Source organism: Lissotriton helveticus, chromosome 12 (genome assembly GCF_964261635.1).
Source record: "Lissotriton helveticus chromosome 12, aLisHel1.1, whole genome shotgun sequence".
Taxonomy (NCBI): Eukaryota; Metazoa; Chordata; class Amphibia; order Caudata; family Salamandridae; genus Lissotriton; species Lissotriton helveticus.
This window is the reverse complement of record NC_136073.1, coordinates 546,861,633-546,886,233: the sequence shown is the minus strand read 5'-3', so window position 1 is coordinate 546,886,233 and position 24,601 is coordinate 546,861,633. Positions and strand designations below refer to the sequence as shown.

Below are 24,601 nucleotides of genomic sequence, written 5' to 3'. Positions count from 1 at the left end.
CCAGGTGTCCCACTTATATAAGCTCCTCCGACCCAGCTCCTCCAAACTTAACACCAAGAAAACTAGTTACTTGGAAACACAACTGGATACCACGCTCACCGAGCAAGAGTTATACACCCTCTGGGCGTCCCCTTCCAAAAACATGATCTCCTCAGTGCTAGCGCAGACCAAATTCTGGTTACTGCACCAAACATACTGGACCCCAGCACACCAACCGGCGATAGGGCTTAGAAAAAACGACCGCTGTTGGAACTGTGACTCAGAAAAGGGAGACCTGAAGAAAACTGAAGAACGAGAGCATTAACCAATCTTGGTGCACCTCTCACAGCAGGAGAGCAGCAGCAGAATTGGCTAGAGAAGGCTCTCATGTTCCAAAGAGCGCTGGAGGCCCGCAATTTCTCTAACCCAGCTGTCTAAGACAGTTGGTTGGAGAACTCTAAAATGCATGTCTGGCTGGCTGTCCCAAGATGGCCGGACAAAGAGCATGTACATTTTAAAGCACAAAGCTCCTGACTGCCACTTGGCAGCATTGGCCCCGCCCAGTCTTGTCACTCAGCTCAGGATGGGTCTGTTACTGAAAAATAAAATGGTAATAAACTTTGCAGCCATTGCTCGGAGCAGAGATATGCTTATCTGCAGTGCCACTGTTAAGGAGGGCTTTCCTTATTTAGCCTAAATGTAAGCTGGACTTCATATTTTTCATTTTTTTGCAAAGACTTAATAATCCAACTCGTAGATTTCAAAATCAGCAGTAGTCCTAGAGTAAAAAGATACTTGGACAGAAATAGGAGGCAAGAACACTCACATCCCACCACTCCTGAATGACAACTTTTCTAATGCTTTAAGTGCAAATCATTTTTAAATGGAATATTGATACTGAGAATAATAAGTACCATCGTCATTTCATCAAGCATGGTTCATTGCATTTAACTTCTCCCCCTCCCTGTGCCTAATAATCATCTATTCCACAAGTGAAATCTCTGCAGTGCCAAACTCCGAAAGCTCTGGTCTCCATGCACTACTCATAGTAGAAAGATTTAATGGGCCTTACTTTGCATGATCACCCCCTGCAGGTGACACCCCCTGGTTTAGCACTGGGAATAATTCCCAATTGCCGTGCTGCTCACCTGTGTCCAAATAATTGCTGTGGGCTCTAAATGTCTTCGTTTTTTAGTTTGCATTTCAGGGGCGACAAAGGTCAGATTTAGAGCAATTAAATAAACCACTTAGAGAGAAGGAAGGGATCCAGCATGAAAGGGGAATTGATCAGGGCATTGCTAGTACACTGATCAATAAAGCTCATGGCTCTGCAAATGGGTTAATATAGACAGATGCAGAAGACATTATGGCACTCTGAATTGGTATTTCACAAATGCTACAGGTGATTAAGAAAACAGGAGGGAATAAGAAAGATCACCCCTAAGACCAGGTTGGCTACAGGGATTCAATTAATTGGGCATGTCTTCCAGGGGCTATCTGAGACAATATTTCCACAACGAACTCAATTTCTTTGCAAGCCTGAAGCTACACTGAGCACTATCAAAAACTCTAGGATTCTAGCCACTTGTAAATGAAAGAAATAAAAACATGCCTTTATCTCAGCTGCGCATTATTAAACTTCTTTGCAGACTACACACCCTACCGCTTCAAAGTAGATACGGTCACGTCCTACCAAAATTGGTGACCTAAACTAAAAGCCTTCAAATAGCTCATTCCTTTTAAGTGCCTATATCCCAACTGCCACCAAGCCACTTACATCAGTGCAGTCTTCCTCAGGCCATTACCAGTAGCCAGTCTTAACTCGCAAGGGTCTGCCCACAGCCTGCCCCCAAGTTCTGTTGTCTTATTGACTTCCTCTGTCGCTTTCATCTAGATTCAATCATGCTAATGGGCACGCATCTGTGCCCACCTACCTTTAAGCACATACACAGGAACTAATACTCCTAAGTATCATTCTAGTCCTTTTCTAAGATATTGAAGATTCATTGGGGGGGGGGGGGGAAACAGAAAAGTGCATAATAAAGCTGAATCAATGTTTATTTATGCAAGCATGTCATATTCATAATTAACTGCCGGTCATTCTAAATGTGTTGATAGTTGAAACACATGTAATAATGTAAGGTACTTGAAATCGCTAGGTTTACAGCCTCCAGTATATCAATGTATGAAAATCTACTCTTCTTACGACTGTTCCCACCGTTTTGGTTGCCTCTTAATATCAAAAAATGAAAAATGAATTGGTACAAAAAACAATCTTATGTCACGTAAAAGGAAATTGTAAAACAGTTGTGTTGCTTCAGAATTAAGATGTGTATGGTTCATTCTCTCAGGTTTTGTTTTTCTGCCAGCATAACGTGATCTTTTTACGTGAGATTTTTTTTTTTACTTTTTTTTTTTTTTAAGATGTTGAAAGTAGTCCCTCAATTTCTTTTACTTTAGTAGTTGGATCGTTTATTTCACTCTAATTGCGGTCACCAACTGTTCTGTTGCTCGTGTGTCCATTCCACGTTCCTTTGTTTTTCCAGCTTCATTGCCTTTATTGGGGTTATCCTCTCAATTGATCATTATTTTCAGGGCACCATTAGCAAAAAATGTTGAAGCTGTCACTGTGAATTTAAAATATTTTCTTTCACGTGGTATCTCCGGTAGCGCAATGTTGTTTTATCAGGGTCCCACCTATTTTAAGAATCACCATTAAGTACCACTTCGGAATTTTGTGGCACTTCAGCACTGATCACACATTCTGAGGAACCTTCAATTTTCAAATCAGCTGCGTTTTGTACCTCATTTTCTTTTATGTTCGCCAATTTAATTTCCATTTCCTGAACAGCTTCAGGATTCAGTTTAGAATCAGGCTCTTCTTGGTATTTTTCCTCGGTTGCCTCTTGCCCCTCTCCCGATGGTGCCCCTTCTCCTTGGTTTTCTTGTGCATTGCAAGTGTCTGAATCCTTCATGGTTATCAGCTCTGCCAGGTCTTTGCATGGATCGGAGTTAGATGAAGCCAAGTCCACTGGTGTGGCATCTGCTTCTACCTTGGCAATGTCAGGTGTGTCCTCAGTAGTCGCATGCTCTTCCTGCTCAATAGGCATTATAGAAACCTCAGGTGCTGCTGGGCAGTCCAGCTCCACTGGCGATGCATTCATCGTAGAGGATATATGTTCTGATGTCACAATCTCTGGTGCAGAGGTCCCCTCTCCATTTACAACGCTGTCCTCCATTTCAGCCTGTGAGGTTATGTGCATTTGAGCCACACTATCTTCTACTTTGCAGAGGGATGTTGCTTGTTCTGGGTCTGCACCCGCTCCCTGTTCTTCTGGGGATGCTGCCTCTTTCTGGGCTGAGCCCTCTTCTGCTTCAGCTGGTGCTACCGGATCTTTCTGAGCCGTGCAATCCGCCAACTTATCTGAGGATACCTCCATTTCAGCAGCGGAAGACACCTCCACTTCATCCACTATTATTTTTCCTAGGGATGCCTCCTCCATTGTGGCCACCTTACTTTCCGAGGAGGAAGCCAACGTTGCTACAGTGCCTTCCAGCTCCACTTCAGATGTTGCTTTTTCTGGGGCTATGCAAGGCTCCATCTCAGATGAGGAAATATCTGCAGCTGGTGTTTTCGGAGAGGGTGAATCCACTAAGGAGGACTCCTCCACTAGAGCCCCTGATGCCTCTGGTTCAGTTGAAGATTCCTCTGCCACTGGAGTCACACAGGTCTCAATCTTAGATGTTGATTCCACCTCCATTTGGGCGAGAGGGGGTTCTACCTCACTAGTTGATTGCACAAGGGTCACAGGGATCTGCACCTCTGCTATTGGTTCCACTTCTACTGGGTCCAAAGAAGCCTTCTGCATAGCTGTGGAGGTCACCTCAGCCTGGGCTGTTATATTTTCTGCACCAATGACAGTTACTTCTGTAGCTTCATCCACAATTTTAGTCTCGGCTTGGGTTTCCACTTTGGGTGGAGCTATGCTGCCCTCCAAGCTAACGGAGTCTTCCAGTTTTGGGCCAGAGTCATGGTCTGACTTAGTTTCAGACAAAGTGGATGTTTGATCTTCTGGGGCATCCTGATGTTTTTGAGCGGAGCATTCACCTTCTCTTGCAATTACACCAATATCTTCGCCTTGAGCAGTACAACTGTCCTGTTTCACACCACACCTATTTTCTGTGTTTAAACATTCAGATTTAGTTTCTTGTGCCGTGTTCAGCAACTCGCAGTTGTTACTTTCATCCTTGTGTGATTCAGTTGACTTTATTAAATTATCAGAATTACTTATAGCAGTTTTCACGGATTCAATTGTACTGCTATCAACCAAGCTCTGTTTGGATAACGTGTCCCCACAGCTGACCTGAAGCACCTCATCACTGCTTTTCAACAGTCCACCATCAATACTGCGACCTTCAGAATTATTTTTCGTGTTTGGCGATTCTTGCAAGGCACTGGGAGGGGTATCTTGGCAACCAACATCTGTAGGGGGTTTAGAACATGCACTATTCACTGAGGGTTTCACAGTGTTTAAGCAAATAGAGTCTTTTTCTTCTACAGATTGTGCACTGCAGGTATTTTCTGTGGAAATGGAACTCACTGGTTCATCTGCACCATTTACATTTTTGTCACGGTCTGCTGTACATTCGGTAGGGTTTTCATTAGCCCCACCTGTACTTTGAATAGTTGTAGGAGTCTCTTTGGCCTTATTTTCTGATGTATTATTTGGACAGATCTCAGAATCTTTTTTTTCTACAATTGCAGATTTTGTTTCTTCAGGTTTAGATTCTGCTGAGACAGCGGAGCCAGGCTCAGAGTGTGTTCCCTCACAATTTACTTTAATTTCACTTGTTGCACTCTTCGCTTGCGCTAGTTTGAGATCTTCACTGTTTGGGGATATTTGACCTTCTTTTGTTTGATCGTTGCTGACTTCTGATTCTTCTTTTACATGGTTAACCGTTTCCCCTACTTGCAACTCATTTTTAGATTTTTCTTCACTCTGTAATCCATTGCTGGCTGGCTGCTCCCCTTTCAAAGTGTGGTCACTATTTAGTTCTTGCTTTACATTCGTTTCATCTTCTTTTTGGTCAACCGGAGTTTCAGAAGGTTCGTCAGCCGCTTCGTCTGTATGATCCCCATAGCACCCCTTTTTCTTCTTACTTAGTTTTCCTCCCATTTTCTGTGAAATAAAAAGAAACCAGTTAGCCTTTTTGATTTTCAAAATGTCTTTTTTTCATATCAAAACAGATTGTGCTGATAGTCTGCACTTAAATGTCAAAGTTACCTCTAAACAGTTTTGTGGCGCAAGACTATTCTAGATTCACCTACTGTGCATTATCTGCCATCTGTGCTAGTGCTAGGTGAAAAAAAAAAGGCAAAATAAAATATTGTTTGGACGTCGATAGGACTCATAAGGTCATCAACTGGAAGCCCACAATACGATTGCACTCCTCTAGATTGTATTTTCATTGATGGTCATATGTCAGGATGAGATAGCCAATATTTTTTTTGCCATTCTTCACCTTAATGGGGAGAAAAGTGGCTGACCATTGTGACTGATAATTAGATGCGTCAGGTCAGGTCGTTTCAGTAACTCAGTAGACTAGAGTGGAGTTCTCAATCAACCAGTAGGTCAGACTAAAACTGAAGGTAGAAGCCAGCTCAGTAGTAAGGGTGTTATGGGACTTTTAAAGCACACAATGAAAAGGGGCCTTTGACATCTGAATGGATTTTAAATTACAACAAAAATTAAGGTGTAGTCAGCTCCTCAGATCTTGTGCCCTGGTGCCACTGCACCTGCTACATCATTGATAGCTATTGCCCATAGGGGAAACCAGCTGAAACGTAAGTGTGATTTACATGAAGCCTGCTAATGTTTTCCCAGATTGGGATGACCTAAAACCATGGTTGGTGCAAGAACTAAACCACCATAGACCCGACTCAGATGGCTCCAACGAAAACATGATATTGCCAACATCAAGTTCTGGGAAGTTGCCGTTTACAGTTTTAGTAACAGCAGACCCCTTTAACCAGCTATAACTTAATAGCAAAACTAAACCCTTTGACACAAAGCTGCTTTCATGCTATGGCTCCTGATGTGACACATGAGCAAGCAAGGAGAGCGCGGGAAAGACGGTTGGTGTCCATCTCCTAGCCCAAAAAGTTCGGCTGGCACAATTAAAAGTGCACAGCACCAGCACAAAACTGGTTTTCTTGGCTCGGCACTGCACTTGTAACAGTATGCCACATGGTGGCGCTGCTCATCTAATTTAGAGATAAGCAGAACAACGGTTGTTTATTAATACAATATACATTAATAATTACTAATGCCCGTCCTTTGGGGACCTGGAATAATCTGAACAGTCGCACTTGCAGGCGAGATAGATGGTTAGTGGTTGTTTTGGCAGCAATGACAGGAAAGTTGGTGGTGCATCCTCGTCAGAACCCTTGCACTTATTTTAAGCACAATTTTCAGCCTCAAGTCAACCCTATTATGGGTTCCCTTACTACATAGCCTGGTAAGGGATCATTTCCCTTAATTGCATTAGGCACCCGGCACCTTTGCTACACTGCTGTCAGAGATTTGTAGATTTGTAAATTCTGTGCGGTGGCTTGATAACAGTGTATTTGAGCCCCCCCCCCCTGCTGTCATAAGTCTGGCGGACAGGGGTGAGGCAAGGTGGTCAATATCGGAGGGTCTACTACAGAAAAGAAGGACCCACAAATTGTGGAAAGACCTTAAAGACACATGGCAAAGAGTGTGCTCGATTTGCTGTGCTGCAAGTGGGAATTGCAGCGGTCACGGAACACAAATAGACAACTGTGGGATTGCAGTGCCCTCCAACGGGGATAGACTGGAAGTGCAGCTAAACTATATTAGTAGCACCAGTAAAAGTGGCAGGTTCCTCGCTCTTAAAAAGAGCGGACTTGGTATCACCGCCGACAATACAATGTGTCATTAAAATACAAGACAGAAAATGATGGGGAAAAAAAAGATAAAAACACCCAAATTACATATGTAGGTAGGTTGAAGGAAGCGAGTAACAGTTGATATTCTAGCCTCCCTGGGCCGTATTATGCATTGTGATGGTTTGCGCCTGGCGCACCTCGGGAGCAAACACATTGTGCCCTATTATGAATATATGCGCTGCCCCCAGGGCGGTGTATTCATTTGAAAACACGGAGCAGCTGCTCCATGTTTTCACAGTGCAAGCGGCAACCGCCTGCACTATTACAGGGGAATAGAGCTCCTCTTGCAGGAGGGTGCAGTCAGTGACTGCACCTGCATGGAAGGGGATGTCTGGGGGTCCATGGGGACCCCCTCTTACCCTTGCAGAGGGCTGCTGTAAAGAGGGGCACTGACAGTGCACCACCTTTTAAATGGCGCACCGTCTCCTGAGGGCTTCTTTGCCTCTGCGCCCACGTCTGTAATATGGCGCAGCACAGATTCAAAGGAATTCCCTCATTTGCATAGGGCACGCCCCTATGCAAATGAAGGAACACCCTCTGAAGGTAGCTGCGATCGGTATTATAAAAGGGGACGCACAAGCGTCTGCGTCCCCTTCTATAATACCAAAGTGCCACGGGGCGCGCACAGTGGGCGCAAACACCCGTTGCGCCCCCGGGGAACTTACTGTAATACTGCCCCCCTGTGGCTACAGAGTCAGCATCTAAAAGTGATTGAGGAACAGGAGACTCCGAAACCTTTGAAAGTAAAAGCACACTTCCCAACCCTCAACAAAAAACCTGAATACATAGGGCTGCTATCTGACCAGTCCTACAAATGGAAACCATAAAAAAACAGGAGGGTAAGGTCGCCCTTGGCTGAAGGAACGGGAAATTAAAAGAGTAAATATAAAGGGCATAATGTATACCTTTCTGCTTACGCCTCTCCTGAGGCAGGGCAGCAGCAACAATATGACAACCGATGATTTGCCTAAAAACGGAGACAATGTCATGGATTATGAACCGGTTCTTAGTACAATTGTTTCTAGATGTTGAAAGGGTTGGGAGATAAACGGGTTAATAGACAAGTATCTTCTCGCACATGCCAAGTTCATAATGTGGAATGGGAAGCCGGAGACTAGTGCTGCACTGGCACTATCCAAGATTATAGAAGTTCACGTTTCATGTCACAGTTTGACAAATGGTTGCACGTAACAGTCAAGGCGAACACTTTTCAATTGTATTTTAATACAACACGCCTCGTGTTTGCTCTAATTAACCCTCTCCACTACTTTACAATTGTTAAGCATATTTAAAGGTCTCACGAGGTGAAATAGTTTGATGTAGGTTTCAATTATATAAACAGATTGGAAAATTCAATACTGATAAGAACACCGGAATCATGCAAGCTTCAAAGAAGACAACTGAGCAGCTTACTAACCGAAGGAACGAAACAAAGGTTGGTTTCGGACTTCTCCTCGAACATTCCATTGCTTGCTTAGTTTTTTTCTGGTTTAATTTAGAACATTCCACCCACTCGGGACAGATTTTTCTAATAGCCCTTATAGACTTCCTGCCTCAGGCTACACCAGTTGCGCCACGGCCCCCAACAGGGCTCTTTCTGCTCTAGGGTTTCATATGCTTTGATAGCCCACTGAATTACACCCAGAGTTCCTCTTAATCCTGCACTCATATTGTGCAGGCATCTGCCAAGGCTGGATGAGTAAAAATGATCTCTGACGCACTCTCCGGCATGAGTGAGTTGGAGACTGGCACAGAAGCTATAGTATGTGAAAGGTAAATGAACATCAATCTGGATTTGTTAAACATATTACCATCCATCACAGCTTCATAGTCTCGGCTTATCGGAATTAAGTCACACATATTGTATTCACTTAAAGGCCATTTTCCTTTATTTTATGTCGTATGGTGCAAACCATGGTTTCTGATATTACCAGACATGTATATTTCTAGTCACATGCATCACTGCTCTTCACACACGGATACAGAAGGGGTCCTCAGCACAATTTTCAGCCTCAATGCAAGCCACTGCCTCTCCTTATTGGACATAAAGTATTCATAATTTCCAAGAGTCAAGGGTTGGTGAGCCCCCTGATGTTACTCGAACTTTCCACTACTTTTATCACAACTGACCTAAAGAGGACTGTTAAATAGTACTAAAGGTCTGTATGTGAACTGGACAATAGCACCTCAAGGAAATTGCTACTTAAGACCCATGACTGTCAATTTAATTTTCTTTAGTATGACATTGATCCTGGACGATGGTTTTTAGACTTCTTTGATATTTTGTCAATTTTGACAACTAATTTTTCGAATTCTCCAAGATAGTTTTTCTTCGTGTTCATTTTTGGACTATATAGACCTCAAGGTTTGCTCCTTAGTGAGGATTTTCGTCACTGGTTTGAATCCACTGGCACATCTTCACGCTTAAGTGATTCTAGCTCCCATATGTACAACAATCATACCCAAAACAACCTCAAGAATGAATAGGAGTTGAACTCCGTGGGAGGAAGATGTAGGGATGTGTAGAGGACAAGATGGCCCCTCACCAACTCACAATCTCAGACCGCCTCCGATTGAGTCAGTTCAAATATTATACCCGAATCGTTTAGTACAAATGGGGAGGCCGTGATCATCCGGCTATCCCAGAAGTGAAGCTGAGGGTTGCGACTTCTTCTGCACCGTCTGGAATTTCCCAAATATATGTCAGTTCTGGAAGAGGTTGATTTCATCATATGACTTTCTTCGTGTTGGGAAAATATCAAAATGGTTGCATACCATCTACAGTCAGTCCTCCTTCCTTTTCAATACTGGTGCACAGTTTCTCATTGAATTAAAAGGTTTTTTATGATGGTGTATTGTCGCTTGAATATCAAATTGATATTTAAGCAACAATACACCGTCACTAAAAAACTTTTAACATGTCCAAAATGCGCACTAAATCTCCAAAATCGGCTAGGAACGAAGAAATCTGTTCTACCAAAAAACAAAAAAAAAAAAAACAAAAAAAAAAAAAAATCGGTGCTGCAAACTTGAACTGTCATTCTCCTTTATGTGTGCTACAAGACTACCCTGGTTTTTGTTCTGGTGATGATCTGCCAGATGTGCTGCAAAACCTATTCAGAGCTTTGCGCAAAGGCCATGAGAAAACCCTGAAGGGTCCATAACCGCACAGCCTGCATCACCTTTGACATGAAACGCACAGACTACATCACCCCTGCTTTTTAACTCATTGATCAAGCTCTTGGTATAAGATGATACACTCTTGAACGCTTGCATGGTTCATACAGTAGTGCATGGCGGCATCCCATGATCCCTCCATATGCACATTGTGTTCAGGCAGAACTATTGATAACTTACTGTGGTCTGCCCAGAACACTTCAACTCAGCCCATGCCATGCAACTGCCAACTGGTTAAGAGAATGTATGTGTGCCACAATGACCCAAGACTCCACTTACTCCCTTCACCTGAGATGCAAGTCCTACGGAAAAACCGCATATAAAATAACAGTTACCTCATTCCTCAGGTTAAGTTGTACAAGACTTCATCCGGTCACTTCCAAAACAGGAATCAATTTCTTCCCTTCACTTCACCCATGTTGTCATCTTTAGACCTTATTTTTCGCTCTATTGAAATCTCAGATGGCTCCCATGCCTGCTGCTTACAGTTATGTAGCCTACACAAAACAGATCTCTCATCACCTTCCATGTCACAAGTACTCTCATCCTGATCTTCGTCTCCCAGCATGTCCTTGACTGCTCGCGTCTCAGTCCTCCTTCTGAAGTGCCATGTCCCTCTCCAATTTCCATTGTTATTCCCCTAGCCTCAATGGGCAGAGAGGGGTTGGAAGTTTCAGGGATTGACAGAGTTAATGGTTAGTTTGGGCTTTTTGGGATTGAGAGAAGGGTAGCATTAAGGGGTAGCAAGAGTTTTCTACTGTTCGGGTAAGGGTAGCATTAACCCCTTCACTGCGGCGCACGTTCAGCGGACGTCGTGCGCACTACCTCGGCAGCCTCCCTCTCCCCCCCCCCCGCAATGGCGGCCATGCAGCCTACATGGAGAAAACGGGAGAATGCGTATGACTGGTTTGGTCGGTCCTGGGTCCGACCAAACAGTCCGCGCCCACAACAGTGGGCAAGCCACTCCTCCCCAGCCTGGAGCAGGACTGCCACTCAACCGTACCCAAATAAACCCTTTTACTTTCTCGCAGTGCAAGAAGCAGAAAAATAAAATGGTATTCATAATACCATTTTATGTTTCTACTTCTCGCACTGCTCCATCTCCTTTAACATTGATGTCAAACATCATCCCCTTTTGGTAGTATTCTCTGGAATTACTTGCCTTGTTCTATGCCCAATTCCAGCTCCTTCAAATATATCTTATCATATTGAATTTGCTTTTTAATAACTTTTTTTACACTGTACAAATTATTCTATACACAATGTTTAGTTGAAATCACTTAAAGCTATAAAAGTGAAGTGAAATAATTATTTGACCGAAGAATACTAAAACACCAATTCAACAGTCATCTTATGCAGTCAATGTGTTGGCATAGACTGCAATACCTAAAACTGTGCCTAAAAACATATTCCTCTTACTGTCCATGGGTGATGGTTGCAGTATTGAGACTCCGAAGTCTCGACACTCATGGAACCCTAGCAACCGTTGGCTTTTCTGAAAACTAGTGATCCAGGGGAAAAAAAATTTAAAAAAAATCAAGAACAATGTGGTTTGCAAGGATTCCAATATGTTTTCTTACCATGAAAAAGCCCTGCAAATGTCACCACTATGCCTACAAAAATTACCTCTCATATTTAAATGAATTTGCAGTGAACAAAAAAAAAAAAAGTCCTGCTTTCATGCTTTTCCACAATTCTCTCAATGAAAACGCTACCCTACAGTTGTCAGACTTGGAACGTGTGAAGTCAACATAGTATCAGAATGGACTTCACATGCTTAGAGTGTTGGTCCGTTTCCATCATCTGCATTAAACCCACATACAAGAGGTACTCTTATTCTCAAGAGACACATAGAAATGAAGAATGCTAAGGCTTTTGCAATTGGTTGAGCGAGTGAGAAGTCAGCTACGCAAATATGGCGAAAATTGCAAGAATTTGTTATTAAAAGGAGGGAGAAGGGGGATACAGCTAGGTTCAGCCTCCTGAACTGTAAAGTACAACATAAAAATCCATATATGATGGATCATGGGAACCTAGATGCGGTTGAGCCTGGGAGTCAACAGGTTGAATAGACGGAGGACTGCCGAGAAGAAGTCTACAGGCCCCTCCACCCAGATGGACCATGGGGCATAATATTGCTAACTAAAAAATACTGTGGGTACAGCGTTAACCGTATGTATATTTGATAGGCACACACATTAGGTGTGTTTACTTCTTTCTACCTTAATCTAGGTTTAATCACAGGAGTGGCATACATGGGGCTGGCCCTCATGTTTTCCTGAAGAAGGTGTAGAGGACACCTTGAAACATGTCAACAGGATATTAGGGACTATGACCACATAATAGTTATAATTCCTTTATCTACCCCCTTTTTACTATACCAACTAGAAGCAGGAATAAAAAAAATGTAGCTTACTAGCTAGGTATTTTTAATTAGCACTAAGCACCACACACTACACATAGTTTCACAAAACCAGTGCTCCTACGTATCCTTCGCAAGTCGCAGCACGCCTCAAGCAGTAGATGCTTGGGATGGCCCCAATGATGAAGCATGTCACCTAAGGGCAACCTTTGGTGAATGAGGGGACTCAAGAAAATAATTTTTCTTTTCTGACAAGGTGCACCCAATATTTGGGAAACCTACAATTTTCTCCTTGGCTAGGTTCCCACGAACCATCATATATTGATTTTTGTGTTGAAAATTGCAAGAAAACCAGTGCTTGGTATGGGGTAAAGGTAGCATCCTGGATGGTTAAATGATTCTTTCGAGATAGAACCAAAGCAGTCTCACGGAGTCTGCTGCCAAAAAGGCGATGTGCAGGGTACCCCAGGGTTCCTCGATTTGCCCCACTTTTTAGGTCTCGCCTACGAAGCGCGCACGCGCTGCATAACAAAGACCTCTTGAAATTTATTCAGCTTTGCAGGCAAGAACGTGCACGCGTTGTATTGCTTTCAATGCAACGGGTGCACGTTAGGCGATTCCATTGCAGGAGCAAGCGGCGTCATAGGTTAGCACTCACTCCCGCAAGGAAAACGCTGCCTGGTCTCGGCCGCGCTCGCCCCCCCCCACCCCGCCCCCATTCGGCCGCACTCCCCCCCCCCCCCCCCCACTTGCACAAGGAGCACTCGCTTGTTGCCTTGGACACGGACATTTTTTGAAAACTATTTATACCATTTAATGAGATACCAGACACCATTAAGTTGATCAATGCTCTATATGAAATATCCGCCTACTTAACCAGACAGAAGGGTATGTGGCTAAGAGTAAAATTGGTAAAATAGAATGCAGTTCAGGTACAAGTCCTGGCTTCCTAACTCGCTAAAACGGATAGAGAATTTCCCCCCCCCCCCCCCCCCTCGCGCAATCACTTAATCAGTGCTCTTAGTTTTGCATTCCAACCCCATTTTACCTTTATGCCAGTCACAGAAGATAGCGCTTTGAAATAGCTTGCCTGGACTGCGCAATACAAAGCCTCAAATACAAATAAATGTTGTGTATAAACACCCTCAGATCACCCCCCCCCCCCCCACCCACCCACACCCCATGGGTGCATTACACCAATGCTGGGGGGTGGGAAGTCAATATGCCAGTAAAACAACAGCAGATCCGTTCCTACTGGATGGCCCCCTCCCACCCATGTACGAGTTACTGCGCACTGCCGGCCCGGCACTCCTCACCCCGCGATGACCTCGATACTTCCCCAGTGTAGGGTTAAGCCCTTTGACGCAGCAGTTCAAAGGGGGCCCTGAGCTGGGATTGTGTAATCCGGGATTTTGCCGCAGCTGGGGGCAGGATGGCGGTTTATACTCCTGCCGGACTGTGATCTTTACACCGCTCACACTTAGAAGGCAAACCACCCCTTTGAAATGCAGAGCATCTTTAAACAGGCAGAGGTGCCGAGCGCTTCGAATCACAAGTTCCAGGAAAGGGCGGGCTGGAAGTCAGCAACTGGAGGAGCAACTAGCGTTAGAAAAAAAACAAGCATTGGCATAGCCAATAGGTCTCGCCTTTGGGACCTACTGCATAACTAAATACTTACAAGGTCCAAAAGGCGAGACCTATTGGCTATGCCAATTCTTGTTTTTTAACATCTATGACTGCCTATTGGTTTCCTTCAGGGACCCTCCTGTCCTTGTCACCGGAGCTCAGAACCTAGGCTTCATCTCTGACAACAAACTGATGTTGAAATCTCACATCAATAAATTAACTTTGTCCTGCATCATGGTGTTGATAATTCAAAAAAAAAAAAAAAAACATGTTACGAATCCTGCCAAAGGACAGTAGGAAAACTATAGCGCGTAGGGGCATCACTTTCCATTTAGACGAAGGTAATTCTTCATATTTAGATTTTCCTGGATATTTAATCAGAAAATTGAACGTGATGCAAAATTCCACAGCAAGAATTATTCTACGTCTTAAGCGCAGTGAATTAGTATCCCTGTACATCAAAAAAATATTCACTGGTCTCAGTGACAAACAGGGTAGGAATTAGTGCGTATCTATTTGGCACAATGTGGTACTCCACCATGGCCCCATCTTTCTACAATCAAAATAGGACACATGTGCCATAAAATAATATCTCAGATCATCTAAAGCCAACCCAGGTTTACAAAGTACCCAGATTTTTTATTTCATGGCTCCATTCTCTTCTGTTTTTTTTTATCCTCTGATCAGCACTGGAGGCCCTTTGGGCATCAACTTCCTTGATAAATCTAGAACGCAATCTATTTTACTCTGAGGAGTAGAAAGGGATGTGTTAATAAACTGGTGTTCTCCTAATTTCATGCTAGATAACATTTTAAATTGTTGGGGGAATGAAATTTAAATAGGGTCCGTTGAACGTGTAGGTGTATATATCAAAAAAAAAATCAATGCGAGTTTCTATGAGCTAGGATATTCTTTTTTAGGTCTCGCCTGTCGATGCGCATGCGCATCGAGCAAGGCGAGAGTATTGGGACTTATCCGCTCTTTATCCACACTGCAAGGAATCGTGGCGATTCCTTGCAGTGCCCGTGACTTTTAAGCTCAATGCGCATGGAGCTTAAAAGCGCGTGCACGTCAGTCTTTGTTTACCCGCTCCGCCCCCTCCCCGCCGTCTCGCATTTCCCCCTGCCGCATCAAAGGCTTTCACGGCCGGCCGGCCATGCTTTCAGTTTCACGACCGGCCGGCCGTGTCAATTACATTCCAAAGCCCGCTCTCCCTGCTCCGCCCCCTGCTCCGGCCGAGACGCATTTCTCCTCCCTCCTCCCCCCTCCTGGGTCAGTTTCACTTGCCACCCCTACAGCCTGTCCTTTACACATTGACATTTCTTTATAAACACTTTCCTTTAAAAGACTAACTCAAATTATGCCTGAAGAAACATCTCATTGTAACACATTGAAATACTTTATAACACAGTCATAAAAGCAAAAACCTGCTTTTACTTTAGCTTATGAACAAACTCCTACTCTTCCATTAACAATGCCTTTCACACAGGCACACGCACATGGCATATTAGGTGGCAGAGAAGCAGAGATTGCGAGGGTGTACTTTAGGCCGATTTTGTTTTTATGTTGCCATCTCTCTGTATTTTGGGAAGTTGGGAAATGTGTGAAATGTTTACGGCAAACACTTGGATGGCACAGAGGCCCATATTTAAAAACAAGAGATCTCTGAAGGTCCACCCACAAAATCAGTGCCCCTAGTTTAACCTCACATACATTCTCTCTCATTCGCCCCCTCCCTCCTCTTGCACGCGGGGTCTCTACTTCTGCTCGGCTTGATTGTAAATCTTTTTCTGCGGACTGCGCGCCGCCCGCAGGTACTCAATGATGTCTCGCTTCACCACGGACACGGGTGCCAGCGTCTGACGGGCTTCCCATCCGGGTCAACCAGAAACTTCTCGAAGTTCCACTTGATGTCATTCACCTTGAGGTTATCCCAGAAGAGACGATTGGTGGGATTCCCGAAGCTGTAGCCAACAGGCGGGCAGGCGTTCTGCAAGGAAGACAACGTAGGAATGTTTATGAATATATTCATTGTGGGCCGACCAGAAATAGTGTTTCCTTCTGGTTAAACCATTGCAGTGTTGCATTTACTGATGGCTTTGCTGGGTCAAAGTGTGACCAGGAACGCTGCTGCTCCATGTTGTACACTGCATATTTTAGTAAGTACAACCTTGTTTTTAAACCTAGCAAAAGGAAGCAGTGTTTTGTGAGGAGATTCTTGTATTTGTGGGCATGGATGCTAGCTTCCTTTCAATGCCTTTCTGCGCCTCCTTGGAGGAAAAGATTCAGCTACCTGCATATTACATTCGTTCTGCTGCTGAGGCTAATTGCTGTCTCATAATCTCTCTGCATTGATGTGTTTTAGCAGGAAATGTATATATGCCGGACCAAAATGTACATTATGTAAGCATGCTGCTCCACCTGGCCATTTTCTAGCATCAGCCGGGGTTCATTTAAATGACAATAGACTTTTGATAGTTTTGCTTGGCTACCTGCTATTTTGTATTACACGCTCGTTGGGCTTGGACCTCCTTATGTGTTGTGTTCGATTTTTAACATCATTATTCTCCTTTTAAAATACACCTTTCCTTGCATTGGTTCTGTTTTAAACCTAATGGCTGTTAATTATATATATTTTTTTCTACTTATTTGATTTTAAAATTAAATCGCACTTTCCTTTGGCTTTGACGTTTTTAAACATGAGCATTTGCACTATTTTTATGATAGAACACGTAGCCATGAACCGGCCCACTATGGCATTGTTGAACACCCGATTGCGCTTGTACAAGAGAACATGGCATGCCGGTATCTCACTCACGTTTTCACAGGTCACACGTAATTTTAATATGAGACATCCCATACCGTAGCCATCCTCACTCACCCTCACCCTCACTCACCCTCACCCTCAACCCCTCACCCTCAACCCCTCACTCATCCTCACTCACCCTCAACCCCTCACCCTCACTCACCCTCAACCCCTCACCCCCTCACCCTCACCCTCACCCCCTCACCCTCCACCCTCACTCACTTTCAACCCCTCACCCTCACCCTCACCCTCACCCTCACACTCACACTCACCCTCACACTCACCCTCACACTCACCCTCACACTCACACTCACCCTCACACTCACACTCACCCTCACTCACCCTCACTCACCCACCCTCACTCACCCTCACTCACCCTCACTCACCCTCACTCACCCTCACTCACCCTCACTCACCCTCACTCACCCTCAACCCCTCACCCACCCTCACTCACCCTCAACCCCTCACCCTCCCTCCCCCTCCCTCCCCCTCCCTCACCCTCACTCACCCTCACTCACCCTCACTCACCCTCACCCTCACTCACCCTCACTCACCCTCAACCCCTCACCCTCACTCACCCTCAACCCCTCACCCTCACTCACCCTCAACCCCTCACCCTCACTCACCCTCAACCCCTCACCCTCACTCACCCTCAACATCACCCTCACCCTCACTCACCCTCACTCACCCTCACTCACCCTCACTCACCCTCACTCACCCTCACTCACCCTCACTCACCCACCCTCAACCCCTCACCCTCCCTCCCTCACCCTCACTCACCCTCAATCCCTCACCCTCACTCACCCTCAACCCCTCACCCTCACTCACCCTCAACCCCTCACCCTCACTCACCCTCAACCCCTCACCCTCACTCACCCTCAACCCCTCAGCATCACCCTCACTCACCCTCACTCACCCTCAACCCCTCAGCATCACCCTCACTCACCCTCACTCACCCTCAACCCCTCACCCTCACTTACCCTCACCCACCCTCACCCACCCTCACTCACCCTCACTCTCACTCACCCTCAACCCCTCACCCTCACTCACCCTCACTCACCCTCAACCCCTCACCCACCCTCAACCCTCACTCACCCTCACTCACCCTCACTCTCCCTCACTCTCCCTCACTCTCCCTCACTCTCCCTCACTCTCCCTCACTCTCCCTCACTCTCCCTCACTCTCCCTCAACCCCTCACTCACCCTCACTCTCCCTCAACCCCTCACTCACCCTCACTCACCCTCACTCTCACCCTCACTCACCCTCACCCACCTTCACCCTCACTCACCCTCACCCTCACTCACCCTCACCCTCACTCACCCTCACCCTCACTCACCCTCACCCTCACTCACCCTCAACCCCTCACCCTCACACAGTGCAATAGGTCTCGGAGCATTTGAGTTAGAGCTTTTAGATTTGTTTATGGCTTTTTTTATTTGTAATTCTTTAGCATTGGCTACAGGAAACAAAAATGCTAAAGATTTACAAAAAAAACCCATAAACAATTCTAAAAGCACTAACTCTAATGCTGCGAGACCTATTGCATTTCCAATGCTTGTTTTACCAATGTGCGTGAAGTATCAAGTCAGCTCTATGAGAACGCTACAAATGTTGCTGCATAAGTCACCTACAATTGTGGAGCACGCAGCATACACTGTAGGTGTTTTTACACATAGTTTGTCTAATCCTGCAACATAATTTGATCCACTATTGCTAATTAACTCCCCTGCCCCTACAAATGGGAGTTTCCTCGAAATAAGAAGCATAGGGAAGGTTGCATCCAAAATGCCCAAAAGGTATTAACCATGGAAAGACTCATTTTCTGGGCTCACATCCCTCTTTGCTCAGAATCTGTTAGATGTTCTCCCACATTCCTGTTGAAGCCCTTTCTAAAAACACCGACCAATCTAATGTTACTTTGTGATGGACTGCGCTGACTGTGGCACAAATCATGCTTCATTGTACTTAAATTGTTGGTCCCCCAAGCTGTACTCTAGGAGGTGGATGAATGAATGAACATTAGGATCTGCATTCTCAGCAAACAGTCAATGGTGCTCAGCGATGGACAGCACGGGATAGCTGGTGAACAGCACAGCGGACTCAGCACCGAAATGCTTCTACCAAATTAGTGATTATTACCTTAGTGAAGGTCATGTCATGGTATTGCTTATGAAGGGGTTGAAGAGGCCATTCAAGGTAACATGGGTGGCTGAGAATTTGAACCCTAGGTCTCTAGACAGGCTCCACCGCACAACATCACGATTTGCAAGAAGAAAAAAAAAAACACTAGCATTGTAAAAGACAATTGGGCTCACCTATGCTATGTGATAGCTACTGGCTTTGCCAATGTCCTTTAACCATGTTGCAGAGCTGCGTGGCTGCTGAGAAGCATGGCTAAAAGTTAACAAAAAAGGCTCTATTACGCATGAATGGGACCACATCAAAGTGTTTTTTTCTTATGGTGGCTGTGGAAACAGACAACGGGAGGGTGGGCGGTGGGAGGAAAGTAGTGATGAGAGGCCCAACAGGAGCGGCTTTTTGGATTAAAATTGCATTTTCACAGCATGAGAAGACAATGGACGAAACTCAGAGTAGTGATGACAGCGCCAAAACTAAGGCAAAAAGAACAATTGATGGAGAGAATGCTGATCAAAGTCAAACATTCGCCCCAGTACAGAGATCTGGGTCTAAATCGATCGATTTTTGGCTCCCAATGCCATTCTAGTTTAAACAGCCATATGCAAATCAGTCTTGACAATGATCCCCATGGAAGCAGTCCAGCCCGAACTGCCAAGCCAGGTTTTCCCTGGACAGGAAACAAGCATCCTAGGACCAGTTTTAGGGTTTAACCCCCTCATCAGCCAGGCTCCAGTAGCATGGAGAAGACAAATGCAAAAAGACCAATTGATAGACAGAATGCAGAACAATATCAAACATTTACCCCCAGTACAGAGATCTGAGCCGCCAACATCTGTGTGTCTACTGCTTTCTCACTCTAAGTGCGCCGGGTATGCCCAGGCGTGGGTCCCCGGCTCACTGTGCCTCTGGATTCAAGCTAGCCTAGCTGAAACTGGTCGCAACCTGCTTATTTCCGGTCCAGGGAGGACGTGTCTTGGAAGTTCGGGCTGGACTGTTTCCATGAGGCACAGGTTCACGACTTATTTACATATGGCTGGGTCTAAACTGGAATGGCATGGTGAGCAAAAAAATGATGGATTTAACCCAGATCTCAACAGGGGGTGAATGTTTGATTTGCTCTGCATTCCGTCCATCATCTTTGCGTCGACAGCGCCAAAAACCAGCAGATGAATTCAAAAGTCTTGGTAAAGACATAATGAAGTAGGGTGGTACTTAAGAATGGAAATGGCTAGCGATGGTGAGGGGTTGCATTTCAATAAATTAGAAAAATATACAGAGCCGATTGGTCTGGTGGTCTGTTTCTGGCGTCATCGTTTTTGCACAATTCGTTTCTAATTTGCATTTTATTAAAAGACAATTTATGACGCAGGTCCGGGCGTGTCTGATAAAGAAATGTAATATCAAACTCCGTATTTCATACTTTTTATAACCCCACAGTTTTTATTTATCGTTCGTCTTTGTTGGCAAAATATACGATTTGCTGCTGTTGTGGCTTCGCAGCACCTTGTTCCATCAGATGTTGGCCAGTACCGATTTATTTCTTTTGGGCTCTGTTCATTTTGAAGGCTTTCATCCTAGAATGTGCATGCTGGTCGAGACATTAGGTGGATTAAAAAAATGCCTGCCGCAGAAATATCAGTGTCTCTTGAAGGTCTGGGGCTCGAACCCCACCAGACTGACTCAGCTCTCCATTTGCTCCCTTCGTGAAATCCGTACCTTTCAACTGAATGCAAGCGACAGCAGAACCTACAAGCTAATTTACTTCAACAGATTATCAAGTGCAAAATAGTGAAAATTCCCTTTAAGGAACACACGTATTTAAATGAACGACTGAAACTACACATACAATACAAGATTGCAATATTTTCAAAAACGTACCTACTCACGAGTAGCCACTTCACTCCATCCTGGGCCACTTTACACATGAATTAATGCACTAATGGTTGGGCCGTTTTTCAAGCCAATGAATGCCTTTTCTCCGGGTCCATTTTAAAACCACAAAGGCAGTGTGATATATGGGGGCTCTAATGGAAGCACAAGTGACCTCTGTTGGGAAGGGCACTAATGTGCTGCTACAATAGGCACTCTAGAGTGGGTACACTTGTTTTGTATTTGCCAGCACGTCTAGCTCAAGTTCTGTTCGGGTGCCACTGTGCAAAGGCTTTTTGTTATACACGAGGTGTAGAAACAACAGGTTCTTTTCTGTTCTGAACATTTCCATTTGAAATGGACAGTTTCAGAGTGTCTCAGCCTGGGAAGGGAACTGAGTGGAACTCTGGGCCCTCTCCGACCCCGGTTGGACGGCTGTCCAGCTTGTGCTCCCCGCATTGAGCGCGGCCTTTTTCTACTCCTGCGCCTTAGTCACTAGCCCCTTACGCCAGGAGAACCATCTGGTGATTATTTCACCAGGGCACCTCGTCCACTCTCCTTTGTCAGGACATCTGCTGGTTATTGATTTCAGCACAAAAGCCTCTATGAAGAGCCCCATGGAGATCAAGGCTTCGATATGCTATTCCTAATGTATGTGGGGCTGCAACGGAACATTAACCCAACGCACTACCTCATCATTTGTCTCCATCTTAAGGCACTCACATTCCCTGGTCTAGAGATCCAGGGCCAAATGCCCCGAGGTGGACTTGCCCTAATTTTAAACTAGGCGTTTTTTCATCCCATTTACTCTTCGAACTCTCATCCATTTCCCTTAAACTGTAGCCCACGTAAAACAAGGAAGTTTTCGACAAAGTCGATAGTCTGCTTGACTAAAACACCACTCATCGAAGAATTTCAGTCCCTTACTCACATTAACACAGACAGAATGCCACATCTTCCACCAAGGTATCACAATCAACTGGAAAAAGGATTATTTTTAAACCATGAAAGATGTATTTGCCGTTTATAGACTTAACCTACCTTTATTTTTCCCTACTCTTCCCCAAACTTCATCTGGCTCTACTCCATACTCCTCAGATAGAATCCCCAGCTCCTTCAGGCTGGCCTGATCTTCTTGCCTCACACTTCAAAGCTTTACCAATTTCCATTATGCCCGGTGATCAGCCTAAGCCAATAAAAGCCCAGCGAAGACATCTGAATGATATAAGTTTGGACAATTTATCGCCAGCCCATTCTGACCAACTCTCTGCTGATAAACTAGAGAGTCTCAGAGAACCCTCCAATACAAATAGTATTCTGCCTATAAATCCTGTGTCCTCCAAACGGAAGTATGTGAAATAAAAATCATGTACACTATGGTGCTCACAAGACCTGAACACCAGCAAAGATCATGATAGACAAACTAAAAAGACAGACGAGCAACCATACTAAAATCCACGTGCCTACGGTAAGCTGAAGAATACACATCTTTCATATGATCCAATCAAAAGTGTAATATTTTCAGAAACAAATTGCGCTTCCAATCAACAGGCGTAAATGCCTCTTTACTTCAGAAGGGGAACATTTAACCTGCTGCTTAATCTTCTGTTTCAAAGAGTTTTGCCTCCAACAGTGCCTTTTTCTCTAAAAGAATGTGAACATTTGCACCATCAAACAGAACAGCAAAGGTTTAATTTCCTGCCTTATAAGACCCCAGCTGTCTTTTCTCCTCTGCACTCATTCTTATACGTGTTTTAAGTTTGTGAGCTCCTGGGAAAGAGGTGTTGTGAACACAGAGATCGCACAACAAATACACTTAAATTGAGCGAGGCAGGATTTATGCAATCACTCTTGGTGCTTCAGTGTTGTTCCTGACCACGTCTTTCATACAACCATGGAATGCAGGCAAGCATGTCAAATGTCTACTCATGCATATGAACAGCTACCAGATGTCTGGACCTTAATTTCAAACAAGAAGTGATATCCACTTTATTTTTTAAATGGGAGCCACCATTTAAGCCGACATGGCTGGACTGGCAGTCTAACTTTGGGCATCACTTGAGTGCCATGCAAACTGTAGCAAGGAGCCCTTTTTGTATTGTCGCCCCCACCCTTTTCGCCCTAATTCTAATGGTTATGATTCTGACAGTGCGCTGAAGCCGGATGCCCAGGCCCCAGTGCCAGTGCTCTCTCCCTAAATATGATGTATGTGAATTGGCAACCCCAACTGGCAAGGACCTTAACCCCCCTTGCAAGTTCCTGGTAAATGGTACCGGTGGTACTCAGGGCTTGAAAATTAAATGGGTCACCGGAGCCCGAAGCACTGATTGTGCCACCCTGTGTGACCCAAGTAACAGGTGACATCAGTCCTGCCAGTGCAGACTGCAGGAGCAGTGCAGACTCCTCAAATTTGACTTTAACCTAAGTATGAGGGGCAAAGGTCACTGCACTATTTTTAGGTTTTGCTTGGTAATGCATGCGCTAGCAAAATCTTATGTCTTGCAGTGGGGAACAGGGATTCGCCCCCTACTCCCATTGGCTAGCTCCATAAATGGAGGCTAGCCATTGGGAGCCGGATCTGTCCGTCAAGGCCGGACCAGATTCGGGGGCGTTCCCGACATTTTTTCCCTCTCCGCCTCTGCGATGTCGTCATCGCGGCGGTGGGCAGAGTTTCGTTTTTTTTTTATTTGTTTGTTTTTCCCATTACGCGGCAGACCGCCGCTGGTGTGCGAACGGGGTAACATTCCAGGTGAGTGAGGTCACGCCTCACGTGCTGTTTCGAGGTGAACAGTATGTAGATGAGAACCCCAATATTTCTTTTAGATTCTAAAGCAACGAGGCCAATACCCGCAAGCTCCCACCGGGCTCCTCATTTTATGTTTTTTTGCCCATGTACATGTTAAAAAGCATGCTGAAATGCGTGTCTAGCCGACTAGCTGGAGAAACAACCCGTCTTTACATGGGAGTTTGTGTTGTCATTTGCTGCTCTCACCACGTGTTGCCTCCTTGACTCCTCCTCTGTGCCCCCCCTCGTTTGCTTGCATTGTCTGTAGGTGTGTGGCGTGTGGTCGCGTTCAGTTAAACATTCACTCGTAGCTCTGGTCTGCGTGCTGTATGCCTCTGTGTTGTTTCCCCCTGTAGTGAAGACTGGGCAGTCTGGTTTCACACTTTCATTAGTACTTGGCTTAAAGAATAAGGGAGAGTGTTTCTTTCGTCATAAAGCACCTCTTTGCATTCCTCTTGACCTCTCTGCTTTTCTAGCTCCCTCGCGTCCTGTTTCTTCGTCTGATGAGATTTCTCAGGTGATGACGTGTGATGACGTCTGCGTAGGTGCTCACTGTGCTGAGAGTCGAAAGGCCCATTCTTTCAGGACCCTCTGGGTTCTCAGCACGTGCCCAGCAGACCGAGGGGGCGACGAAGGCCCCACGAGCCTGTGTGCACAGCTTCTGTCTACACCAGATTCCAAAGGGCTATGGAGATAGACCACCTTACTCTCTCCTCTCCCTCTCGCACTCCTTTCTAACACCATCACTCTCTCCTGCCCCTCTCACTTCTCTCCATCTTCCCCTCTCACCAGCTTTCTTTACACGTGCCACTTCTCCTCCCTATGTCTCTCTCTCTCTTTCTCTCACCATCTGTTAGTCTATCCACACTGACACCCTCTCTCTGGCA

General features: G+C 45.2%; 1 protein-coding gene across 1 annotated transcript in view; it reads right to left on the bottom strand.

Annotated features, from left to right (window-relative positions):
- Nucleotides 1–2,019: 2,019 nt before the first annotated feature.
- LOC144797629 (uncharacterized) overlaps nt 2,020–24,601 on the bottom strand; it is a 43,190-nt gene continuing 20,608 nt past the window's right edge. The window contains exon 2 of the mRNA XM_078668322.1: nt 2,020–5,159. Within this exon, the coding sequence (XP_078524448.1) occupies nt 2,682–5,156 (2,475 nt within the window). The 5' untranslated portion in view covers nt 5,157–5,159 and the 3' untranslated portion in view covers nt 2,020–2,681. The remainder of the gene's footprint in view (nt 5,160–24,601) is intronic.